This window comes from Anabas testudineus, chromosome 19 (genome assembly GCF_900324465.2).
Source record: "Anabas testudineus chromosome 19, fAnaTes1.2, whole genome shotgun sequence".
Taxonomy (NCBI): Eukaryota; Metazoa; Chordata; class Actinopteri; order Anabantiformes; family Anabantidae; genus Anabas; species Anabas testudineus.
Window position 1 is genome coordinate 3149723 of NC_046628.1, and position 22326 is coordinate 3172048.

Consider the following 22326-nt stretch of genomic DNA (forward strand, 5'->3'; position numbering starts at 1 on the left):
AGGCATTTATGCACATATACACAGGCACACACACACATTTTGTGACGCACAAAGCTTTTGATGTGCACATGTACACTCTCACAGTAGTGTTTTTTAGTGTTTTTGGGTTTTTTCTTCTCCAAAGGAAGGAGAACAGACTGTGTTTGGTCAAAGAAGATATATTAGGATTTGTAATGTGCTTTTAATACCCCTGCTCTGTGTGTGAGAAAAATGCATTTCTTAATAATCACCCCTCCCAGTTTTCATTTTTTATCATACTAACTGTAAGCATAGACTGTAAAAACACACAGTAATCTGCCTCAGAGCCCTGCTATTGGTGAAGAGGTTAAACAGTCATACACATGCCATAGATGGCAAAACTTCCAACAAATGAGCAGATGAGGTGCGGGGTCATCTGTTTTTTCCTTGTTGAGCCAGCTTCCTGCTCCATCCAGTCCCTCCATTCAAACTGGGTGTGAAAGGAAAAGTAGGAGAGGAAAATGGGAGGGGTGCCCACATAGTGCCCCATAAACACATTACTGGAGTGGTCCATTTGAGCCAGGATTTAAGTGAGCAGACCTTTCAATAGCCACAGAGCCAGCCATAGACTCTGGCATTTAAGCCCCTTCAGACATTTAGCTCATTCTGTAAATGTCACAGCACTTTAACATGTCGGCCTTGTGTCTGAGTGAGCACCAGAATCACTTTCGTGTAAAAATTACAGTAGCACATATATTATATAATACTATAAACATTATATTCATGCAAAGTCAGTGTATAAAAAATATTTTCCCCTTGTAGTGAGAACTATTATAAAACATAAAAACTGAGGTTTTAGCCTCCTTTAACAAATCCAGAAATGTATTAAAATAGGACGTAAGCTTGTAACTTCACTCCTTCTTAAACATGGTGCCAAATATCATGCAGTCCCAGTGACATCATGTCTGAAGAAAAAGGAGCATGGCCATCATGTGCACCTCCTTTTGAAGGCCAAAAAGCCATCACTGCAAAAGACACATGGTTCCAGTGATGTTCCATGTCTGAAAAAGATCTAAACAAATTCAGAGTCAAACCTGGACAGTATTATTCAGATTAATAGGTTCACTGGGTAATATTTCGAGCTTGTTTTCATGGCAAATAAGCCACAAACTGAAACCTACTCTAAACCAGCTTTGTTTTCAGGTTGGGACATGTAAACAAAATAACCTCTCACATTTGAACAGTGCTGGCAGGAACTCCATCCTACCAATAATGCACCATAGTCATTTGTTGAAAACAAATAGAAAAATGGTGGCTGTTTGGTCTCACACTGTCCTTGTCCTCCACCCTTTTCCTTCATTTCCTTTTAAGCACAGCAGCTCTGGCTAAAGAGCCTCTAAATAAGAGTAATATAATATTTCCCTACTGCCTCTCACCCTGTTCCTCCCTCTCATGCAGATTCCTCTTGTCATTTAACAAAGTGTATGGGAACGTGTCACAGTTGGCAGAGTACTGTTGCAAATGGATACCAATGAGCGTAGGCTGTTCAGTGCTCAAACTCTCAGATCGTTCTTCCAGCAGCACTTTTTCATAAAGGACCTAATTTAGCTTTGCAGCTTCGTTATCACTGTGTGACATTCATTATGTCCTTCTTAAATATTGTCGATCATATTCTAGACATGTTAGGCTTTTAGCTGATTCAGCAAATCAACTACCATCGAAACACAACATGACTGCACTAGTAGCTTTATTCCCCAGGGTGTTTCATGAGATGTTATTTTTTACAACTTCTGACAGTTTAAATGTAGCCACATGTACATTATACAGCAGCATTGACAGAGACTGTACAATGGTGCTGGGGATTAGCAAGCTGAGCAATAGAAACCACTGAACCAACTAGAAGTCGTTTTCCCTGAGGTGGTTACAGCAAGAGCCTGTCATCTGCATCTCTGCACTGTGAAGCCGCTCACCGTGGCTCCTGCTTGTCCTCACACCTGTGTAACCTGCTTCATACAGAAAAACTCCAGAATATCTGGGTGTGTGGAGCTCTTTTTATATTTGATATAGCTGCTTCAAAAAAATAGCTTGTACTGTTAATAGCTGTAGGAAATATAGAAAACTTTGACATGCGTGAACACCATTACTTAGAACGGTTCTGAATCTGAAGCTGTAGCAGCAAAACTATCACATGTTGCGGTTCCACAGCAATGTGTGATTTAAGTGGACCAACCAAAAGGCCAGTACATCATAAAAGTGTAGTTACATTAGTAAGACATAAATTATGTATAAATTACGAAAATGTCATAAGCCAGATCTCAGTTGCAGATTATAATGGAAGCACTGAATCAGTCCAGCCTAAAGAACTATCATATAAGAACATAGTTCTTGGAAAAATTGAGACGCAAATAAGAAATGCTGAGTGGATTGTTAATTTACAGTTAGTGTATGTCTGTGTGTGTCTGTCTGTGTGTGTGTGTGTGTGTGTGTGTTGCCTGTACAGTCGCTCCGGTGTTATTGAGAAGCTGGAGGCCTTGGAGTTGGAGAATCCAGAGAAAATGGAGGTGGAAGAGTCCGGGAGGAGTGGAGCCAGACAGGGCCGAAGTGAGCACAGACGCTTCCACAGAGAGGTAATACTGCTGTGAGCGCGTGTCTGTGTGCGTGTGCGCACGTACAAGGCAACAGTGCCAACATTGTGCAGCCGTTTACAATAGATAGGGGTGAAACTTGTAAACACTGTTTTTAAGCAACATCACATGGCAGAACAGATGTGAGCTCAGCATCAGGCCGTCCAGCGTGGGTTTTGTTTTTTCACCCCCATCCCTTCTCAGCCTTCACTCCTCCTCTATCTTTTCCCTTTGCCCTCTTTCCCCCCCAATCGCTCCCTCTCTGTCCTGTCTTTGTTTTGGTTATAGGTCAGAGGTCAGCAGCGTGTGCTGTATTCATTTCCAGTTTCCATTCTGTGGTGGGATTCCCCTGATGATTATGCTTCCCTTTCCCACCCTGTCCCTCTGTACTCGGATAGAATGGCCCAAAATCAGAATTTTAGAACACAAAGACCCAACACAAACACAGTTAGTAGTCAGACACCATTAAAAACTTATGTTTTTGTCGTGGCACAAGATATTTGTCAGTCATACACGTGAAAATAATGCAAACACTGCTGGTGGTATTTAAACAATACACTCACAGATCTGTTGTGTTCACCCCCCCATTCTCACCCCTCAACCCCCTGATTCTCTTTACTTCAGTGCTGGGCTATGCGGAGTTGATCCTCAAATAATATGTGTTTGACATAGAAGGAGCAGTTTTCTTGACATTTCTCCACAGCACATTAATACTAGTCCAAACTGACCTAATGAGCTGCAGTCTATAGTAAATGATGTGTGGTTATTGTGTTTCATATGTTGACTAAAAGAAGCTGACGTTTCATGCTTCATGTATGTTTGAATTTTTTTTTTTTTAAAGTAATTTGTGAAACAGTGACTCATTTAACATCTACACAGGTTTAAAAACAATGTAGAAAGACTTACGTGCGTTTGTGTGTGTGTGTGTTGTTGTTTAGGAGCAAAGGCATGACGTGGATCAGGGTCTGGATTTCCCCTCCACACTGCCTCCTCTGAGAAGAGCAAAATCCCTGGACAGAAGGACGACTGAGTCAGTCATGACGGTGAGTTTTTTCTCTTTTTTCAGTTTGTAAAACATCCTCAACGAGGTCCGTTTGTCTGGATGTCATCTGCTATAACTGTCAAAAGTTCTGATGCATGTTAACAGAGTCAAAAAATCTTCTTTCACACTGGTAAATTAAAAAAAGGCAGCTTTCTGTTAATTAGATTGGATTGGATTAATCGTTTTAGTTCTACACCTGAAACCACTGCACAATCTACACATCCGGCTGCTTATTTTGTGCATGTCAGCTACAAACTACAGGAGATTCAGTCTGATTATTTTAACATTAACAAACACTCAAGTTTTGATATTACCTCCAAAGGCCAGTGTGTTCCAGTGTGTCTGTGGTTCCCCAGACAAAGCCTCTCCTGTTCCTGCTAAGCTGCAGGATCCAGGCTCAGCATCAGTGCCAGAGCTCCAGCCAGTGCAGAGAGCTAGCTAAGTTGTTGTCAGAAGTGAGAGGCTGGATTCAGTTAGGTAACAGAGTTAGCAGAATTAGCTATTGAGAAAGGTCTCTGTGGACGGCCAACAACAACGACATGCCTTAGGGGTTACATGGCAGCTTTTGAAAACAGTTTTTTTTTGTTGGTTTATTGCGTGTTTTGACATACACCTCCATCTCTCATCTTTTCATTAAACTGAATAAAAAGATTTGTTTTAGATGGTAGGACCGTCTGTTCAAAAAGACATGATATCAGTGCATCATTTCTTTTGAAAAAGAATGTATATTTTTCCTAATGTTTCTCTGGTCTTGCTGTGGGGGTACAAGGGTTTGGATGTTGTTGGGCAAACCTCCTTGCTGCAGGGGGCAGTGCAGCCCCCTCTTCTCCATCTCCTCTTCAGGTTATATTCCTCATTCTGCTCCCTCTGTTTGCAGACTTTTCCCACTGTGTGTTTATCGCATCCATTCTGTGCCATGTGTAGTGCCATGTATATCGTGATATGTTGACTGAGAAAGAGCGACGTGTTTGTGCGCGTGCGTGCGTGCGTGTTTGACTCACCATTGCTTCCTGAGGTCACTTTTCACGTGTGTGCGTGTGTATTAGTGTTTCTCCCACTGTGTGGAATCACAGCAGACTACAGCAGCATTGAGCACTGGGCTCTGCATCCTCAGTTGGAGTAGCACAGAACAAGAACAAGAGAAAGTATGGCAGAAGTTGTCCCCAGCCAGTGGTCCACCTTACTTAAACAGTCTCATATCCCTGGCCTTTAATTTGTCCGACCCAATGGTAGGGTCAACTTCTACCCTCAGCTTATTGAGTGAGCATGTGTTTTTATTAACGGTATGATTTTGTACCTCAATTTGGCACATTGCCGGTATCATTTGTGAACAGTTTCTGGCTTCCTTTAACTGAATCCTCAGCCTGCTTCATTTTGTTACATGTAGTTTTTTAGGTGGTAAACTACTGTCAGATGGTTTGTATTTAACTGGTTTCTGTCATTTTGCATGTTAAACACAAAAAGTATTTCCCTGCACTCAGAAAGGTTTTGCTCAGTGTTGTTTCTCTTTTTTTCTTCTAGCCAGATTTACTGAACTTCAAGAAAGGTTGGATGGTGAAACTGGATGAGCAAGGCCAGGTATTCTATTAAGTGCAAAAGATTTTAACAAATAAAATGTTTGTTTAATTGATTAAATGTAAATATAAAGGAAAATGTGGACGAAGATATACCAAACTTTATATTGTGTTGACAGATTGACATATTAAATGTATGGTGCTTTCATGAGGAACTGGTCTATTAACGAGAGTGTTCAAAAAGCAAGTCAAAAGCCAGTTCAAACAGCATCTGAACTGTCCTCCTAAATCACTCTTGAATGTCTGTAGCATTCTATGGCCTTTACAGAGGTGTGGTCAGACTTTGATGTTGTATCTTCAATGGAGTTAAAAGACAAGGGTGGAGCCTGAAGGCTTTGAAATACACATGTACATCATGTACAGATGTACATGCTGCTGCTAGAGCAGGTGTTATTGACCAACTGGATGGTTTAATTGTATGACTGCATTTTTATTTCTTTAACGTGCAGCATAGATGTGACTGGCTGCTTTCCAGAGCTCTGCCTTGTAGCCCAGCTCACTCTTTTCTTTGCTTTCCATGTTGTAGTGGAAGAAGTACTGGTTTGTTTTGACAGATCACAGCCTGAGATACTACAAAGATTCAATCGCAGAGGAGGTGAGCTTATTGGTTTTGTCTGAGTATCATTTTTTAACAGTCTTTTATGACACATTATTTATGTTTGCCCTGTTCCTTTGTGCCTCAGGCGTCTGACTTGGATGGCGAGATTGACTTGACTTCCTGTTACAATGTTACTGAATACCAGGCTCAACGCAACTATGGTTTTCAAATACATGTAAGACACTTTTCCTTATAAAAGGACAAATGTTTTTGCTTTTTATGTTTATTTATTAATGGTACAGGAAACAGTTTTTAATAAAGTAAACAGCTATAGCAGCCCTGAAGTAAATACTAAGCCAACCACAAACTGCAGACTCAACATACAAACAACTTAGACAAAAGTCTCAATAAGAGGTTTCACATGTAGTTACATTTATGTATTTGGTAATTTAGTAAATGTTAAAGAAACTTGTTCATAGCGTGCTGCAGGAAGAAGTGCTAAAACCTGCAAACAAGTTTACCACTTTAATCACAGTCAGTGGGATTTTTTTATTTTTTCTTTGGATGTCGTTGGAACTATTTTTCAAAGCTTTTTACAAGCCTTAAAAAGGTGATTGCTAAAAAGGGGCTAAGTAACATTAAACATCATCACCCTAGTCAATAAACTTTGAAAAAAAACTAACACTGACCCAGACAGGTGATAGTAGGAGAAAAGGCTTTTGAGATTGGCCTGCTAAATCAAGCTAAAAGTTGGAAGTGACGGTATTGTTAAAGTTACATAACTGTGGTGTAGTTCACGTATAGCCTGTACAAGGGAACAATTGTGATGCTAACCTCCACCTTGCTAACCTCATATAAAAAATATCATCCCTGCAGACCTCTGAGTGAAATAACCAGACATGAAAACCTGTTTCGCTAATCCACTGAATTAACCTTTTGTATTAAGATGATGATGATGTCAAACCTGATTAACCCTTCAGTGGCTTAATACATCCAACAACTCCTAAATGTTTAGACCCAGGAGGGAGTGCACACCCTGTCAGCCATGACAGCGGGCATACGCAGGAATTGGATCCAGGCAGTGATGAAGAACGTCAGACCCTCCACTGCCCCTGATGTGGCAAGGTCAGTACAGTTACTTAAATTTGCCATCATCATGTAAACTGCAGCCTTTGGCAACATAGAAATGTTACATGACATTTAGTTTGTTAAGTAACTATTTAAAATGGCAGTATTCCTTTCCTTACTTCTCAGACTCATGAACTAACAACTGGAGCTGGTTTGCTAAATTTATGTAAAAAACATGTATGTAGGTGTTCGAATAAAACTAAAGCTATTTTCATACCTCAGAGATACAAGTTGCCCAAGGTCACAGTATACTCGGTACACAGTCTCTGCCAATTGTGATGTATCCAGGACACTTGGGGGATCCAGGAGCTAAAACCTACTTGTTTTCTGTCTTCCAGCTCAACTGAGGACCATGTCTTCTCTCCTTCGGAAGGCCTCGTTAGACCAGATGTCACTCAGGACTCTCCCTCGTCAGAGGCCTCATCTGTGGATAGAGAATCCACTCCGGGAGTCATAAAGAGCCGGGCGCGTGAACGTAGACGAGAAGGCCGCTCTAAGACTTTCGACTGGGCAGAGTTCAGGCCCATTGCTCAGGCTCTGGCTCAACAGCGGGCACAGGAGGCCGAGAGCCTCCACACAGACTTAGGAGAACTCGAGCGGAGCCGGAGAAGGGAAGAGAGGCGAAAGAGATATGAGTCTGTGACCAGTTCCTCGGAACACACGTCTGTTAAGGAAGGAGAGAGGACAGACAATGAGAGTGGAGAGGTAGACGGACACACAGATTCTTTAGGTCCCACATCTTTGGAGAAGCAGCAGAGGGTGGAGGAGGTCATTGAACAACACTGGCGACAGGTGGAGAAGACGCCCATAAGGGAAGAGAGGAGGGTACCTCTGCCCACCCCAGTGCAGACTAGAGATACCGGGGAGCTGGAGCAGCTGTTGGAAAACTACAAGCAAGGGGTACATTTACTGTTAAATGTCGTGTGTTTGTGGGTGTATAAACAGCTAGCTGGTGTACCGAGGCCACACTTAAAAATAAAGAGAGTTCCTCAGGTCTTAGAATGGATCGATTGACTAGTTGCTTTAATTCCAGCTTTAATAGTTTTGTAATTTTTTTCTGCTAAACATACATCTTGGCTGTAACCCATTTGAGTAGTTGTAGCACATGCTTTTAATAGGTTATTATTATGATTAATAAAACACTGTCCCCTCTGCTCTGGCAGATAGAGGACCTCAAGGCACAGTTGGAGAGCTGCCACCAGCAGCTTCTTGACTCCAACAAGCATAAGCAGGAGCTGGAGTTCCAGCTAAGAACAGCCCTAGAGAGAGAGCAGGACATCCGGACAGGTTACATCTCACCGGTGAGTTATTAGTATGCATTCATACATTCATTCATTCATTCTGTTCTGGACTGAATGTTACTGTGCTACGATGAAAAGTGTTGTAGTAGATTTTATGCTCAATTCAGCAGTATTTCCCCTTCATTGTGTATCATTCTGTGCATGTTGTTTTTAATTGTAAGAAAACATCAAACAAACTGACACTGAAGCAACAAAGAGGCTACAGATATGTGCGCTTGCATGAGTTCATTGCATGTGGAAAAACATTAAAATCTTATTACTAAATTGGCTTCTACTAGTTCATCTCTTTTCTCTGTGTCATGGTACTATACAATATCTGAACTCATGCTATTAGCTACTTGAGTACTGTGCTAATTATGGATGAAATAATACCAGTTTAATGGTTCTTTGTGTGACTTTCAGAGGATTATTTCACTCTAAATAAAAAGAAAGAAAAGCAATTGCCAATAATTGCTGTAAATGACTATGGGCTACAAGTAAATGTTAAAATAGAATATCAAGAATAGGAAAATTGAAATAAAATTTATAATTAAAAGAACAAACAAGAAAATATATTCATGAAAAGGCTACTTTGAATAAGAAATAGGAATTGAAATGTAACAGTAAATGGACAAATTTGAATTGTACTTTGACTGTCAATTTAGACTTTTCCGTTTTAATGGACAGTAGAAACTGAGGTTGAAAAGATAAACTTGAATAGAGATGCCTTGAAAAATATAAAGTATCCCTATTTTCAATTGCCATTCATTTCCATATTATATGATACCCATGCCTTCAAACAACCAAAAGGAAAAACACAAGAAAAGTAGGAAAGAATTAGTAAAAAGACAAATATTTGTCATTTGAAATTCATTTTCCTTTATAAAAAACTATGTTTTTATTCATTGTCCATATAGAAGTCCTCCTTTCTATTGAAAAGGAAAATTGCATAATAAACACTTGTTGTATGTTCTTATGTTTTCATTTAGAGTGATATTATCCTTTGCAGCCACTGACAGAATAGCTTTACCTGTTGAAATGTTTGACTCAACATGTATGAATAATAACCTCTTGGCCTGTTGTCTAATTATCTGCATGGACGTCAGATTCTCATTTTCCCTTAACTGCTGTACAGACCATCCATTTGAGTTAACAAATAATGTGTAAAGATCTATAGCTGTGTGATGACAGTTGTATGATGTTGAATGAATTTCTGTACTTATGTGTCAATGTATGGATGGATTTGCCAGAGAGGGGCTGAATGAATAGTTTTACAGATGATTTAGTTTGTTTATGATTGAGTTAATTTAGATAATGCTGTTATTATAACTATAAATGTATGGATTTCTGACTTTGACTTTTGACTTGTCAGTGACTTGCACAAAATTATGGAGTCATACATATACATGTAAATAAATAAATGTTTCTACATATATAAATTAATTAATTAGACATAAGTTGGATAGTAAAGTTTGCTACTTCCAGTCAGATAATGATTGCTTTAATGAAAGACATGATCTTCGACTACAGAACGTCAGAAATGTTTGTAGGACCTGGTATGCGTTCCATCCTTGAGTAAACCATCCAGCTGAAACTAATATTGCATTACTTACCACATGAAGTAACCTTTAACCATTTAGTGCATGCTGTGTTGTGATTAACTAACTCCAGTCTTTAAATCTCTTTCCTTTGCTTTTAATTTGCACCATTAAACATAAGGGAATTTTTGAATTTGTTTTCAATCACTGTTGGTTTACAGAATATGGGATTTCTAATTGTAATGTCACTGTTTAATAGAAATTAGAGGCAAATGATTGGTAGATAATGCTGAGAATTATTAGCAAGCCTTGTGTCTCCCCTGCTGTGTGTTAACCAACTGTCTGGTCCCCTTTTCCAAGCTGGAAAACCCTTTGGTTCTGGAGGCTGATGTGACGCCCCAGACGAAGAGGCCTGAACTGGTTAGTTCTCAAGCACAGAGTTTAACAAAGAAGTACCAGGAGACCAAAGAGCTCCTGAAGCTGCAAGAGCTGAAAAAGCGCAATATGCAGGCACAGCTTGGCCTCTCGCTTTCTCACCTCCCCATCAAGGAACCTTACTTTTCTGAACCCCCAAAACAGACTATTCTGGAAGCCCCTCCCCCTGAACCTGTTCAAAAAACTGTTACCATCTTGCTCCAGGACAGTGCAGAGGCAATTCAACAACTAGAAGACTTGATAACAGATACCCCTCTTTCTCTAACACAGTTAGGGAAAGTGTTGAAATCCCATAGTTGTAATCAGGAAACGACAGAAAAGTACCATCTTGAGAAGTTGCTGGAGACCTGGAAATATCAGCAGGAAATTGAAAATGAAACGATAAAAAAGAGTTTTGCCAGGGCAGGAGAAAGCATCCGTGAATACGAAGCTCGTCTTCTTACCATGGAGGATTTGATTGGGAGGATTCAGAAGCAAAAAAGCCTCTATGGCCCCCTGTCAAAAATTGAAAACCATCCGGAGACAAATGAGGTGACAATTGGGATGCTCTCTCAGAGGGTTGAACATTTAACAAATGAAAATGGGGCGTTGAAACAACGATGTCAGGAGATAGTGAACCAGCTGACGGAGGCTGACAGAGAAATAGACAGACTGAAAGCCGAACTGATCGGCCAGCAGGGCAGCAAACAGCATCATATGGTTACGGAAGAGCTGAAAAGACTCAAAGCTGAACTGGCTGAAAACCAAGCTAACGCCATAGACAGGGAGTATTATGAAAGGGAGCTGAATGAGAAATCCTTAAGGCTCCATGAAGCTCTTGTTACATTGGAGGAGCTTGGCAACACCCTTAAAGATACTGAGAAGAAGCTGCAGCTGAAAGAGGCTACGCTGAAAGGTCTTGGCTTCCACACAGATTATGAGGATGAGGAGTTACACCCTGAGAAAGACCAAGTCAAAGTGCTACTGGAAGCTTCACAAGCAAAGTTATTTGAGATGGAGGCAAAGCTTCAGTATGCAGAGCAGCATTATATGGACCTGGAAGGCAGGAACAGTGAACTAATCGCACTAAACCAGGAATCTGAGAAAGTCAGTAGAGAAAAGCTAGCAGAAGCAGAAAATGAAATAAGAATGCTACGAGAGAAGTTAGAAATGACAGGGAGAGATGAAAAGGCAATTGGCGAGAGTGTTGAGACAAGAGACAAGCAGGTTGATGAAAAAAAAATTATAACGCAAGTAGTAGAAGAGATTGAGATGAAGTCTGAAGCAGTTACTCAGGTTGTAGAGATGTTAGCAAAGGTAGATATTAATATAAAAGGAATGCTCAGTGACTTGAAAAGCACTTTATTTAAGTTTTCAAAAGGAGAGTTTGTCTGTGTAAGTCAGAAAGACATGAGGTTGATAGTGGAGGCAGAGTTCTGGAGCCATCTGTTGAGAACCACTGAAGCCCAACAGGAAGAAGACAGATACAGCTGTTTGAGAGGGATGGCAGAACAGATGATGGCACAGAAACGATTGATGCTCTTGATTAGTAGGATTTGTCCGCAAGCAAATGTTGAGAGTGAGATGGCTACAGAGACCGATTTTGCATCCATGTACAGCTGGCTCAATAATGACACAAATGCTCAGATTTTCACAAAGCTAACAGAGACCTTGGAGGAAAAGTCAAATGAGTTGAGGCAGATTGCCTCCAGTGTGAAGCTGGACAAAGATGATGAGCTTCTCTCCATGGCTCTAGCAAGTTATCATCTTGGTAGAGAACAGAAACAATCGTCAGAATATCTCTTTGAAGCTCTCAAAGAAGCATGCACATATTACCTGATCATTAGGCTAGAGGCCCAGCATGAGAAAGAGATAAAGCAAAAGCAGACAGATGCTCAGATTGGTAGCTCTGACTGTCCAAATTGTCCAAAATTAAGAGAAGAGGTCCGTGATCTCCAGTCTAAACTAGGAGAACTTCAGAGTATATCCAATGCTTCTTTAAAAACCTGTCCAGGTCCACAGACTTTGATCCACATTGACGGAGAGCCCATTGACTCACTGGATAAAACCATTGAGCTTCAGGATATGATGGCACTGCACAGAAAGGAGTTAAGAGAGGTCAAAGAAAGCTATGAACAGGAAGTTGAAAAGTTAAGGCAGGAAATGGCTAAAGCCAGTGAGACACTGCGTCTCCGCTCAGAAGAAAATGTGAAAGAGATCGACTCCTTGACGAACTGCATGGAGAACCTTAAGAAGAAGCATGAGACGGAAAGGACAAACCTTGTGGAGAGGTTTAACAGGGAAATGGAAGAGCTGAGGAGTATGATGAGCGCAGCAAAACCACACAGGAACTCGACAGACGAGGACAGCGCATCACATCAGTCCCTGGCCCAAACATCAACCCTGAAGGAGCGCATTCAAGAGCTGGTGACCCAAGTCTCAGTCATGACCGAAGAGATGAGGCGCCGTGAAGAACAGGGTGACATGACGACTCTGCAGCTGAAATACGAGAAAGACCTGGAAAACCTGAAGGTGGAAGCGCTCCTTGTCCTTGCCGTCCTCCATCTGTGATGCCTTGTGTTCCTTTGTGGCATTTCAAGATCCTCCCTTCCTTCCCCAAACCCTCCTCCCCTCCCTAACCTTGCTCACCGTACTCTTGCTCTTTGTTCTGTAAACCACTTTGCTTCTGTGTTGCATGACACTAACCTCCCTTTAGGTTTATGTGATCAATGACAATGCAGTAGTTGTGCACTGAGGAACCCATTTTGTTGATGCTTCATTCCAATCACAAGTAGAAATATTAAAAACTGATATATAATATTAGCAACATGCAACCACATCATATAAGCCTGTTCTGCTATGAAATGAGTTCCTCCGTTGGTAGTTCAATGTGCTAAATTTGACTCAGCTTTGCTGCATTTTATGTTAAGGGCAAAGAGGTGACCCCCCTTTTTTTTAATTAATCAGTATCACCAAAGCCAGATCAATTTTGGCTGTGGTATTATTTGTAAGGGTCTGATCTCTTTTCCTTTGGCTGTTTCTACTAACAGTTTAAGTGTAATCCCTACTTTCTCCGAATAACAGTTGATTACTTAACATTTCAGTTCCTTGACTAAGTAATTTTAACCCATATTTCAGAAGCTAGTTTTTTGCTAGAGGTTTTAACTGCATCTCACAGTAGCTGTTCGTTCATTTGCCATCAAATAACCATTGTGTGGCGCTTTGACCATGTGATAAGAAGTGGTTGTGACAACAGAGGCAGTAAATGTGTTTGCTGATTTAAAAACTGTGAGCTGTGGTTGAAAACATGATAGCAGTTCTTGACTCAGGTTATATTTCTAAACAGCCACAAACATAAGGTTAAAGAATAACCTCTCAAACTTAAGTGTTCAAAGTTCTAGTCATGATAAATGGTCAAATACATATGATTAATTGTATTTGGCCAATAGTTGTGGTTTTATTTGGAGGAGAACGGAATTGTTGCTGTTTGTTTGTGTGTTCATAGAAATTAATGAACTTGTCACCAAGTGCACCATGTGGCCAATTTGTAGGCACACTAACTGCATATTGATAATTGGACATCAGAGTAGCTATGTCCGTTAGTGGGATGCATTCATTATTGGTTATGGTCTTCAGGGATTTAGAATATTGTCACGTTTATGTCCTTTTTAAATGGTAGTTTGATGCTTCATAGGCCAGGAGGCTGTGATGGAATAGAAAACGTGTCCAGATTAGAAGGTATCCAAGAATCATTAAAGATTTGATTACACAAACTTTATAAACCTTGCACTGGAATAATCATAAGGAATGTTCTTTTGCACTACAGTGTGACAGTAGTAGACACAACACTTGGCTTAACTACGTAATTATCAAAGTTAGAAAAATGACCACAAATGAAAGCGTAGGAAGAATGATTGCTGATGCAGTAGAGGCTAATTGTTGGTTTGGTTTGATGAAGCAGAACTTTGACTTGTTGAGATGGTCAGCTTGTGTTTTAGCTCAGCTAGTACTAGGCTACCTAGTATTAGATACTCTAGAGCAGGTTCAATCATGAACCTCGAGGGCCACTTCCCTGCTTGTTGTTCAACTATCTCTGCCTTAAACACTGCTGTTTACCTGGTTCAGGTGTGTTCAGCCAATCAGGAGCTGTAAGTGTAGAGATTGTTGCAAAACAAGCAGGACACTGGCCCACAGTATGTCTGAGTAGTGAGTCCATGCCTCCACCATGACCAAGGATATATTTACATACACAACAACATCTCCGGACATGCTTCCAAATAAAGCTGCTGCCTGGTCTGATGTCAGAGCAGGAAGTTTACATTTGCTCTGTGGGGAAACTTTTCATCCTCTCACAGTAGGTTCCTGGCTCTGAGTACACTTAAGGGGGTTTATCCCTCTGAAAACACTCTAGACCTCAATTTCCCCTGTTATAACGGGGAGTCTGCAGTTTAGTGGCATTGAATAGAGAAGGTGAGCAGCGCTAGGTTTTGGGTCCAGTTGTGAGGGTTATTCTGCTCTCCCTTTCTGCATACTAGAGAAAGGTGCTAGCCAGGCAAGTTGACTTCATATGCTTTTAACTGCAATATCTCACATCAGCCTAGCTATTTATGATTGCACTAGTACCGGCTTAACCCGACATTCCTTCAAAGATTTGACCTATGGGCAGATTAGGATTTGCACATTAGCTGCAGATTGCAGCCACTGTTCAACAACATGAGCTTTGTTTGGTGTAAGAATTTTCTACGCTTTATTAGTAGGTGTCACTGTGGATAGGAAATGGCAACATATACTTTCCTCTCTCATTGTGCATTCCTTCAGTGTGTTGTGTATCCTGTCATTCCTTAAACCTTTTATACTCACACAGGCTCAACTTGCTCATGGCTAACAAGCTGTAGCTTGCAGTTGCTGCAAATGAATGGATGATGTACATTGGTGTACAGTAGCTTCAAAAAGTATTCACAACCCTTCACATTAAATGTATTTATTTAAATATAATGTTTGCCCTGTAGCTCCTGATTACAATGTCAAAACATGGTTTTACAATTTTTTGCTCATATTTACTTATAAACTTATTAAAAATCAAAATCTGATAGGTCTCATTTACAAAAGTAAATAATATTTAGAGACTTAATTTGGTACTTTGGCAGCAGATACAGCATTGAGTCTTCTTGGCTAAGTCTCTAGAGGCTTCTCAAATCTGAATTTGAGCAGTATTTTCCTATTCTTCATGGCAGGTTCTCCCAGGCTCCATCAGATTTGGTAGGAAGTGCCTGTGAACTGACCTTCAGATCTCTCCACAGTTGTTCTGTTGGGTTTAAGTCTGGGCTTTGGCCAGGTTACTTAGACAGAGACTTGTCCTGTTCAAGACTTCTCTGAATTCGTTGCCTGAACTCACCACTCTTTTCTGTCACTCCCACTGAGAAGCCCTCCTAATAGCATTGTGCTGCCACTGCCAAGCTTTACCTTAGGAATGGTCAGATCAATCTTACCATCAAACAAAGTGTCAGGCAAGGGTCATTTGTACATTTTGAAGCAACTGTATATTTGTCCTGCTCAACCGATGCGCTGAGAAAAACCTTTAAATCTTTGTGAAGATAACCTTTGAACTCACTGTACTGTGTACTGCGTTTTCCATTGTCACAGGCCACCTGTGAGAGGGGCTTTGCCGCCATGGAGGAGTCACATCAGAAGGTGATAGACGAGCTGCAGAGGAAACACCAGAGAGAGCTCGAGAACCTGAAGGAAGAGAAAGAGAGGCTACTGGCAGAGGAGACAGCAGCCACCATCGCTGGTAAAGCGATTTAACAACAACAACAAAAAAAAAGCCTTTTGACTAATAAGAAGAAAGTCTGTTTATTTAACTGGCTAGCTCAACCCAAGTTAGTTATTATAGTTTTATACGTCAAGTAAATATGTTAAACTGGTACTTTTTACCTGTTATCAGCAATCGAAGCAATGAAAAACGCCCATCGGACAGAGTTGGAGAAGGAGTTGGAGAAGGCTCGCAAAGCCAACAGCAACACAGAGAATGCAGATATAGAGGAGATTCGCAGACAGCATGAGTAAGTTTTCTTCACTGACGCAGCAGATTATGGCTAAAACAAGAAGTAGTCGATGAACAGAATTGGTATTTTCTCATTAGGATGCGTATACATGCTGGGTTAGAATTGATTGAGACACAAAACAAGAAGCGCTACATGCTATGTTTGGGTTCATTTGGGATTTATGGCAGAGATGGCAAAGATTCATGTGTTTACAAAGTCACGTCACTGGACAACTCAAGACAAAGTTTACACTGTAGAACTGATGTCATTCTGCTCTCAGGCGATGGTGGCCTTCATCATTTCAGAGAAGTAAAAAAGGTGACTCACTAGATTGGTCGTTGCAGTCCTTTAAGGCAGGTTTATTTCACATACAGTTTTTTCTGTGTGAAATAAGCCTGTGCTTGACGTCAGTGCTGTATAGTCAGAATAATACTTCACAATGACTTTGAGTGCTTTTGGCCTTGGTTATCGGTTCAGCATGAGTGCTCCCTGTTATGACATTGAACAGAGAAACAGCAGCCAAGTTTTGCAGAGAGGGCAGTTGGACATGGAAAAGATCAGGAGTCATTTCAGTAGTAATAATAATTTATATACTACCTTTAATGAAAAGAAAATGTCTGAGTGGTGTGCACCAACAAAATAAGTCAAATATGACTGCATACTGAATCATATGAAATAAAACGTAATAATAAAAACATAAAATATACATGAAATATCATTAAAAGGCAAACAGATGTTGGTTTACAGTTTGAGGTCTTAAAAAGTCCTAACCAATCAGGCCTGTCTAATTTCCAGGGGAAGGTTATTCCGTATTCCAGACTATCTTAGCTCTTTGAGACGACACTTTAACTCCACAGCTACATGCAAATCAACAACTCTTGATCGTGGGTGTTCCAAGATCCTTTTTTTGTGAGGCATGGCTCACGTCAGCCAGTGCTGCTAACTAGTTGTTTTTTAGTTAATTTTTCGTGCAGCTGTATCCTCCAATAAAATTAGAAATCATGACATGCCTACATACTATGATTGTACAACGCACAGGCCACCTATAATTTGACGAATGGTAGAGAACAGGAGATGGCTGAGGACAGAGCTCTGGGGAAGAGGAGTGCAAGGCGGACAAACAAAAAGAGATCAGACTTGTAAAACATTGATACTGTTTAATTGTTACAAAACCACTTCACCAAAACTGTAGAAATAAACACTGATTTAGTTTATGTCTCGTTGGATTCTACCATGTAATGCGAAACAGATGTGTTGTGCTAAAGCAGTCTCAGGCAGAGCAGTCATGAACAGTCTATTGTATGTACAGTATTAAGGCAGTGAACATATTTGCTGAAAGCAGATACATTAGTATAAATACATATGTTCGCTGATTTAGTAAAAAGGAACAATACATTTGATGTTAGAAACAGTTTGTCCCTTTCTACTAGTATTCACCTGTGAAGTGTCCTTTCTGACATTAGTGTCAGCCTCAAAGGTCATTTGTTCTGAATGATCAGATTAATGCGGTGCTTTCACTTGCTGGGACATGTTTATTCCTCACCTGCTTGTCTTCAGTGGGCTCATGGGACCGCAGGTGATAACAGTAGATTAAAGCTGGAAGTCTTTTTTCTTCTTTTACTGTTTTATTTTATTTTATTTTTTTATCCAATGGAAATATTGGGACAAAGACGTCCTGCTGCACAGCTTGTCAGACTTAACTGAAGTAATGGAGGCCTGAAGTAGGAACATAAGGCACTGCCGAACATGGAATTATAGACACAGCTCGAGTCTGATGGCAATCTTTGTTCTGGCCACAGATCTGTCAGTTGATGAAGATCAACTGTTTAACTAAAGCAGAGCCTGAATGTCTAGCTGCAATTGCTCCTTTTTGCTCTTGAAGCACGGGTGCCATCATATTTTCTCTCACTGTGGTGTTGTGTTGTGTTTCAGGGAGGAGCTGTGTTCATTTCAGCGGGAGATTGAGGTGTTGTCAGAGCAGTATTCCCAGAAGTGCCTGGAAAACGCCCACCTGGCCCAGGCGCTGGAGGCCGAGAGGCAGGCCCTCAGGCAGTGTCAGAGAGAGAACCAGGAGCTCAACGCACACAACCAGGTGCAAACACACAGTCATGTCCCTCACTGGTACACACAACTCACCTGTGTCCAAATATTTACTCAGCATGGAGGCACACCTGACCACATGTGAAACTGTTCTAAGCTCCTACTTTGGCATTTTTAGGAGCTCAACAACCGCTTGGCAGCAGAGATCACAAAGATGCGTTCCATGACATCTGAGGATGGAGTGGGAGACACAAGCACCACAATACAGGGGAAAGAACTCTATGAGTTAGAGGTAAGGTTCAAGCGAAAAAATAACTTCAAGCAAAGCAGTAAAATCTAACAGCAGGTCTGAACTGGTGAGGTTTTAAAAAGCAGCTGATGCTCCCCAGGCTAGCTCTTAAAAACTCTTGAAATACCAGAAATAAAGGATGTTCCACCCTTTCATTTTGCCTGTGAATTTCTTTTCTTTGCTAGGTGATGCTAAGGGTGAAGGAGTCTGAAGTCCAGTATCTAAAGCAGGAAATCAATTCCCTGAAAGACGAACTCCAGACTGCTCAAAGAGTAAGTTTCATGTTTTGTTTTGTTTTTTGTTTTTTTTTGTCTTTGTCTGTTCCCTCTTCCCCTCAAGCCCCGTTTCACATGGGGACAGCCACAGATTTCTAGCTGAGTGAACATGAATATCTGAACTTTATCTGAACTGCTCAACAATGTGTTTTCAGGACAAGAAATATGCAACGGATAAGTATAAGGACATCTACACGGAGCTGAGCATTGTCAAGGCCAAAGCGGAGAGGGACCTGGGGCGCCTCAAAGACCAGCTGCAGCTGGCTCACGAGGCACTCGGAGAGTCGACGCTGGAGGAGGTGGAGCGAGGGGGTTACGGTGCAAAAAATATATATATACATATACACATATATAAATAAAATCCACTTCATGCAAGAACATGTTCACATTCTTATTTGAAAGTGCTGTGAGGGAGTTAAATTAACATTTTGAACATGTTCTGACTCTGTTGTGTCACTGCAGAGTGCAAGCGTTGGTTGCACGATACCCACTGTATGTGATGCGAATTAGTCCCTCCTGTGTCTCTGTCCCCACCTTTATTTTAACTCTGATACGTTTTCCCTCCTAGATATCATGAAGTCCAAAAGCAACCCTGACATCCTGAAGATGGCAGCTGCCGCAGCTAAACGCTCAGAGCGCACCATGAGGTCAAAGGTGGGTTTCCTGTCAAGAGACCAGTTAAGAGTTAAACAGTTATCACCAATTGCACCATTTTTGCTTAAGCAGCAACAGATTGAGAACTGACAGAGAAGTCTTGACTGCAGACTTCTTCCACCACAGAAGTTTCTAGTGCTATGCTGCCATCAACAGGTCACCAGCAGTGTTGCACGCAGCATGGCATGCCCACTGCCTCATTATCTCCAGTTCCCATTGGCCTGAGTTGTATTTATCCATTTTGTGACTCCATCAAAACTGCAGACTTGGGATTGTGATGCAAAATGAAACGCCGTGGTAGTCTAACTGTAACACACACTTACTGGTGTGTTTTCCCCCTTCTGTCCTCCAGTCTGTGAGTCGAGACATGCCCTGGGACAGTTAGGGCTGCTGAGGACGCGTAGGCCTCCCTCCCCTTCTCCTTTTAGGTAAACCAAACCAGACGCACCCACGCGTGGTTTAGGCACATCCTCCTGTCCTCCACCTCGGAAGCACTCAATAGCTCTGAGTCAGCACTTCACATTAGTATACACAATTATCCCACTCGACAGACGCATGGCAGTGAAGAACGAATGACATCAGCTCGGGCAGCGAGACAGTGTCTGATACATCACTGGGTTTTAAATAATCACTAATGGTACATTCTGTGAATGAGCTGCTTTCAGACTTGGTACCAAACCTAGAGACCCAAAGCCATGAAATGGCCGTACAAGAGACGTCAAATGTGTTAAATACTGTAATAAATTAAGATGGAACGTAGGATGTAAAGCTTTATATTTTCCTTCATCTCCAGTCCCTTAAATATGAGAACTTTCCACCAGTGCAGGTTATGTTATTCAGCTGCGTGTAATGTAGCATAATAACAGTTACTAAAGCTAACTATGAGTCTAGCTGTGTGATGCAACTTAACTTTAGTTTGACAGGAAGGAAATCTGAAACTGTACACAAAGGCAAATATCATTGTTTTGAATGAACTCCAAAATATTTGCATTGGCACTTTGTTTATAAATTATAATAATGTCAAGGAGATGGAAGTTGAGGGGTTTGCACTCTGTGTTTTTAGTTCTTTAATCAGCATTTTATAAATATTGAACTGAATCTTTAAAGTGAACTATACCGCATTTTACACAAATATTCATATGATGTCTACTACGTTACAACAGAAAGTGAACACAAAATTAAGAACACTTCTACACATTTTCATTTTTTTTTCTAATATAGGAGAATAAACAAAATGTAAAGCTTTACATTACTTTTTATTTAAATTAACTTTTTATTTTTAACTTTAATTGATGCATTTAGCTATGTTTTTGACTCATCTATTTTTACTTGTACTGCCTCTTGTGAGCTTTGGGGGTCAATTCTTTACAGGGTGTTAGTGCATGCTGTCAATCGTCACGTGGTGTGTGGGCTCTCCTGATTCCTTATAGAGATTCACTCACTGGGCGACAACAGGTTTACACTGACAAGGGGAAACACTGCCTGCTCAGGAACATTATGTCTATCCAGACAAATTACAGCGAATCCCGGTTATTAACGTCTGCTTTCTCTTTCTCCATCTCTTCCCAGAGTCTAAAGGAAGGGCTGACGGCGGAGCAGAGACTCCACCTGTTTGAAAATAAAGACACTAAGGAGTTCTGATAGTGATGCATCTTGTCTACCTGCCTTGCTGCATGTTTAAAAAGTCCACTATATTTTAGCTCTGTAACACCACACACTGGCCACAAACACAGATCATATATTATATATAAAAAAAACATGGTATGAAGTTTGAATTTCATGTCTAGACTTTGCATTCCATGCACTTCAGTTAACTGTGACATTTTTTTGTATTGTTTATTTTGTTGCTGCCACGTCTTACTGTAAATACTGTTTTTAATTGAGCATATGTCATGCGTACACTAAAACTACGAGTGTGTAAGCTACTGTTTTAACTCCCTAGACTGTTGCTAGCCAAGGGCATAAATGTGATGTTTAACGGCTACAACACAACTACATGAGTGAGGAATAGCTGCGTAACAAAATCATAGGAATGAGTCTTGCGTTCAGGTCTGCACGTTAACGCTCCATCACCCCGTTGATATTCCAGCACTGATGGAAGTGTTGCTCGCTAGACAAGCTAAGGGACAAAAGTGCTCGTCTGCATTACAAAACAAGGAACCTACCATGTTGCTTCGTCGCCTGACTGTAAAACTAACATCATAGATGTTCTCTGTAATCCTTGGCTCAGTCTGAGCTACCCATGGAAAGACGACAGCTGAATGCATGTGGATAGGATTCACTGATTCTCACTGACATATATATATATATATATGAAAATTTATATAGTGTTTTTTTTTTTTTTTTCTTACTGCAACCATTGGTCCACCTGTATAGGAGTTGTTGGAGTTGGTTTATGTTGTAGTCTTGTTAAGTGGCAGTCCCTTTGTATTTATTGAAATGGCTGGGATTTTTCGTTCACCTTCCCATTCCTCTGTACTCTATTATTGTAAATATAAAGCAAATATACACCAACTGACTACAGGTTTATTAGCAATAAATATTTTTGCACCCTTCCCAGAGTGTGACTGTTTCGAAGTCTTCATTCTGCTTGCTGCTCCTGTACATTGAAATTGGATCTCATCATAAAAGTCTGAACTCAGGATCCACTTACTAGCTTCTATTGAGCTTTCAAGTGTGTCTCACTGTCTTTAAGAGTGAATGGAGGTTTGATGGTGTAGGTAGGTTTTATGATATTACATAAGAAATTACTCAGCACGTGTAGCATGGGGCTTTTGGGGAGCATCACCCTGCCCTTTAAATCAGTGGTGCCCTTTTAAACATTAATGAACCGTCTTGGAGTTGAAGCATTTTTGTCCTGTTTTTACAGATGTCTCAACTCTCAGTATATATTTAAAAAATCTTGTACCAATCTTTTTTTTTTGTCAA

General features: G+C 40.7%; 1 protein-coding gene across 4 annotated transcripts in view; it reads left to right on the top strand.

Annotated features, from left to right (window-relative positions):
* The window catches only part of mprip (myosin phosphatase Rho interacting protein), a 36659-nt gene extending 14706 nt beyond the window's left edge, over positions 1 to 21953 (top strand). The window contains exons 8-25 of one of the 4 annotated variants that reach the window (XM_026350963.1): positions 2459 to 2585; positions 3521 to 3625; positions 5146 to 5202; positions 5725 to 5793; positions 5882 to 5971; positions 6752 to 6861; positions 7203 to 7764; positions 8028 to 8165; positions 10043 to 12628; positions 15740 to 15887; positions 16041 to 16158; positions 18073 to 18232; positions 18359 to 18472; positions 18655 to 18741; positions 18900 to 19062; positions 19313 to 19398; positions 19751 to 19826; positions 20968 to 21953. In XM_026350963.1, the coding sequence (XP_026206748.1) occupies positions 2459 to 2585; positions 3521 to 3625; positions 5146 to 5202; positions 5725 to 5793; positions 5882 to 5971; positions 6752 to 6861; positions 7203 to 7764; positions 8028 to 8165; positions 10043 to 12628; positions 15740 to 15887; positions 16041 to 16158; positions 18073 to 18232; positions 18359 to 18472; positions 18655 to 18741; positions 18900 to 19062; positions 19313 to 19398; positions 19751 to 19783 (4753 nt within the window). In that variant the 3' untranslated portion in view covers positions 19784 to 19826; positions 20968 to 21953. The remainder of the gene's footprint in view (positions 1 to 2458; positions 2586 to 3520; positions 3626 to 5145; positions 5203 to 5724; positions 5794 to 5881; positions 5972 to 6751; positions 6862 to 7202; positions 7765 to 8027; positions 8166 to 10042; positions 12629 to 15739; positions 15888 to 16040; positions 16159 to 18072; positions 18233 to 18358; positions 18473 to 18654; positions 18742 to 18899; positions 19063 to 19312; positions 19399 to 19750; positions 19827 to 20967) is intronic. The other 3 variants (XM_026350962.1, XM_026350964.1, XM_026350965.1) reach the window with 3 other exon arrangements.
* Positions 21954 to 22326: the final 373 nt, after the last annotated feature.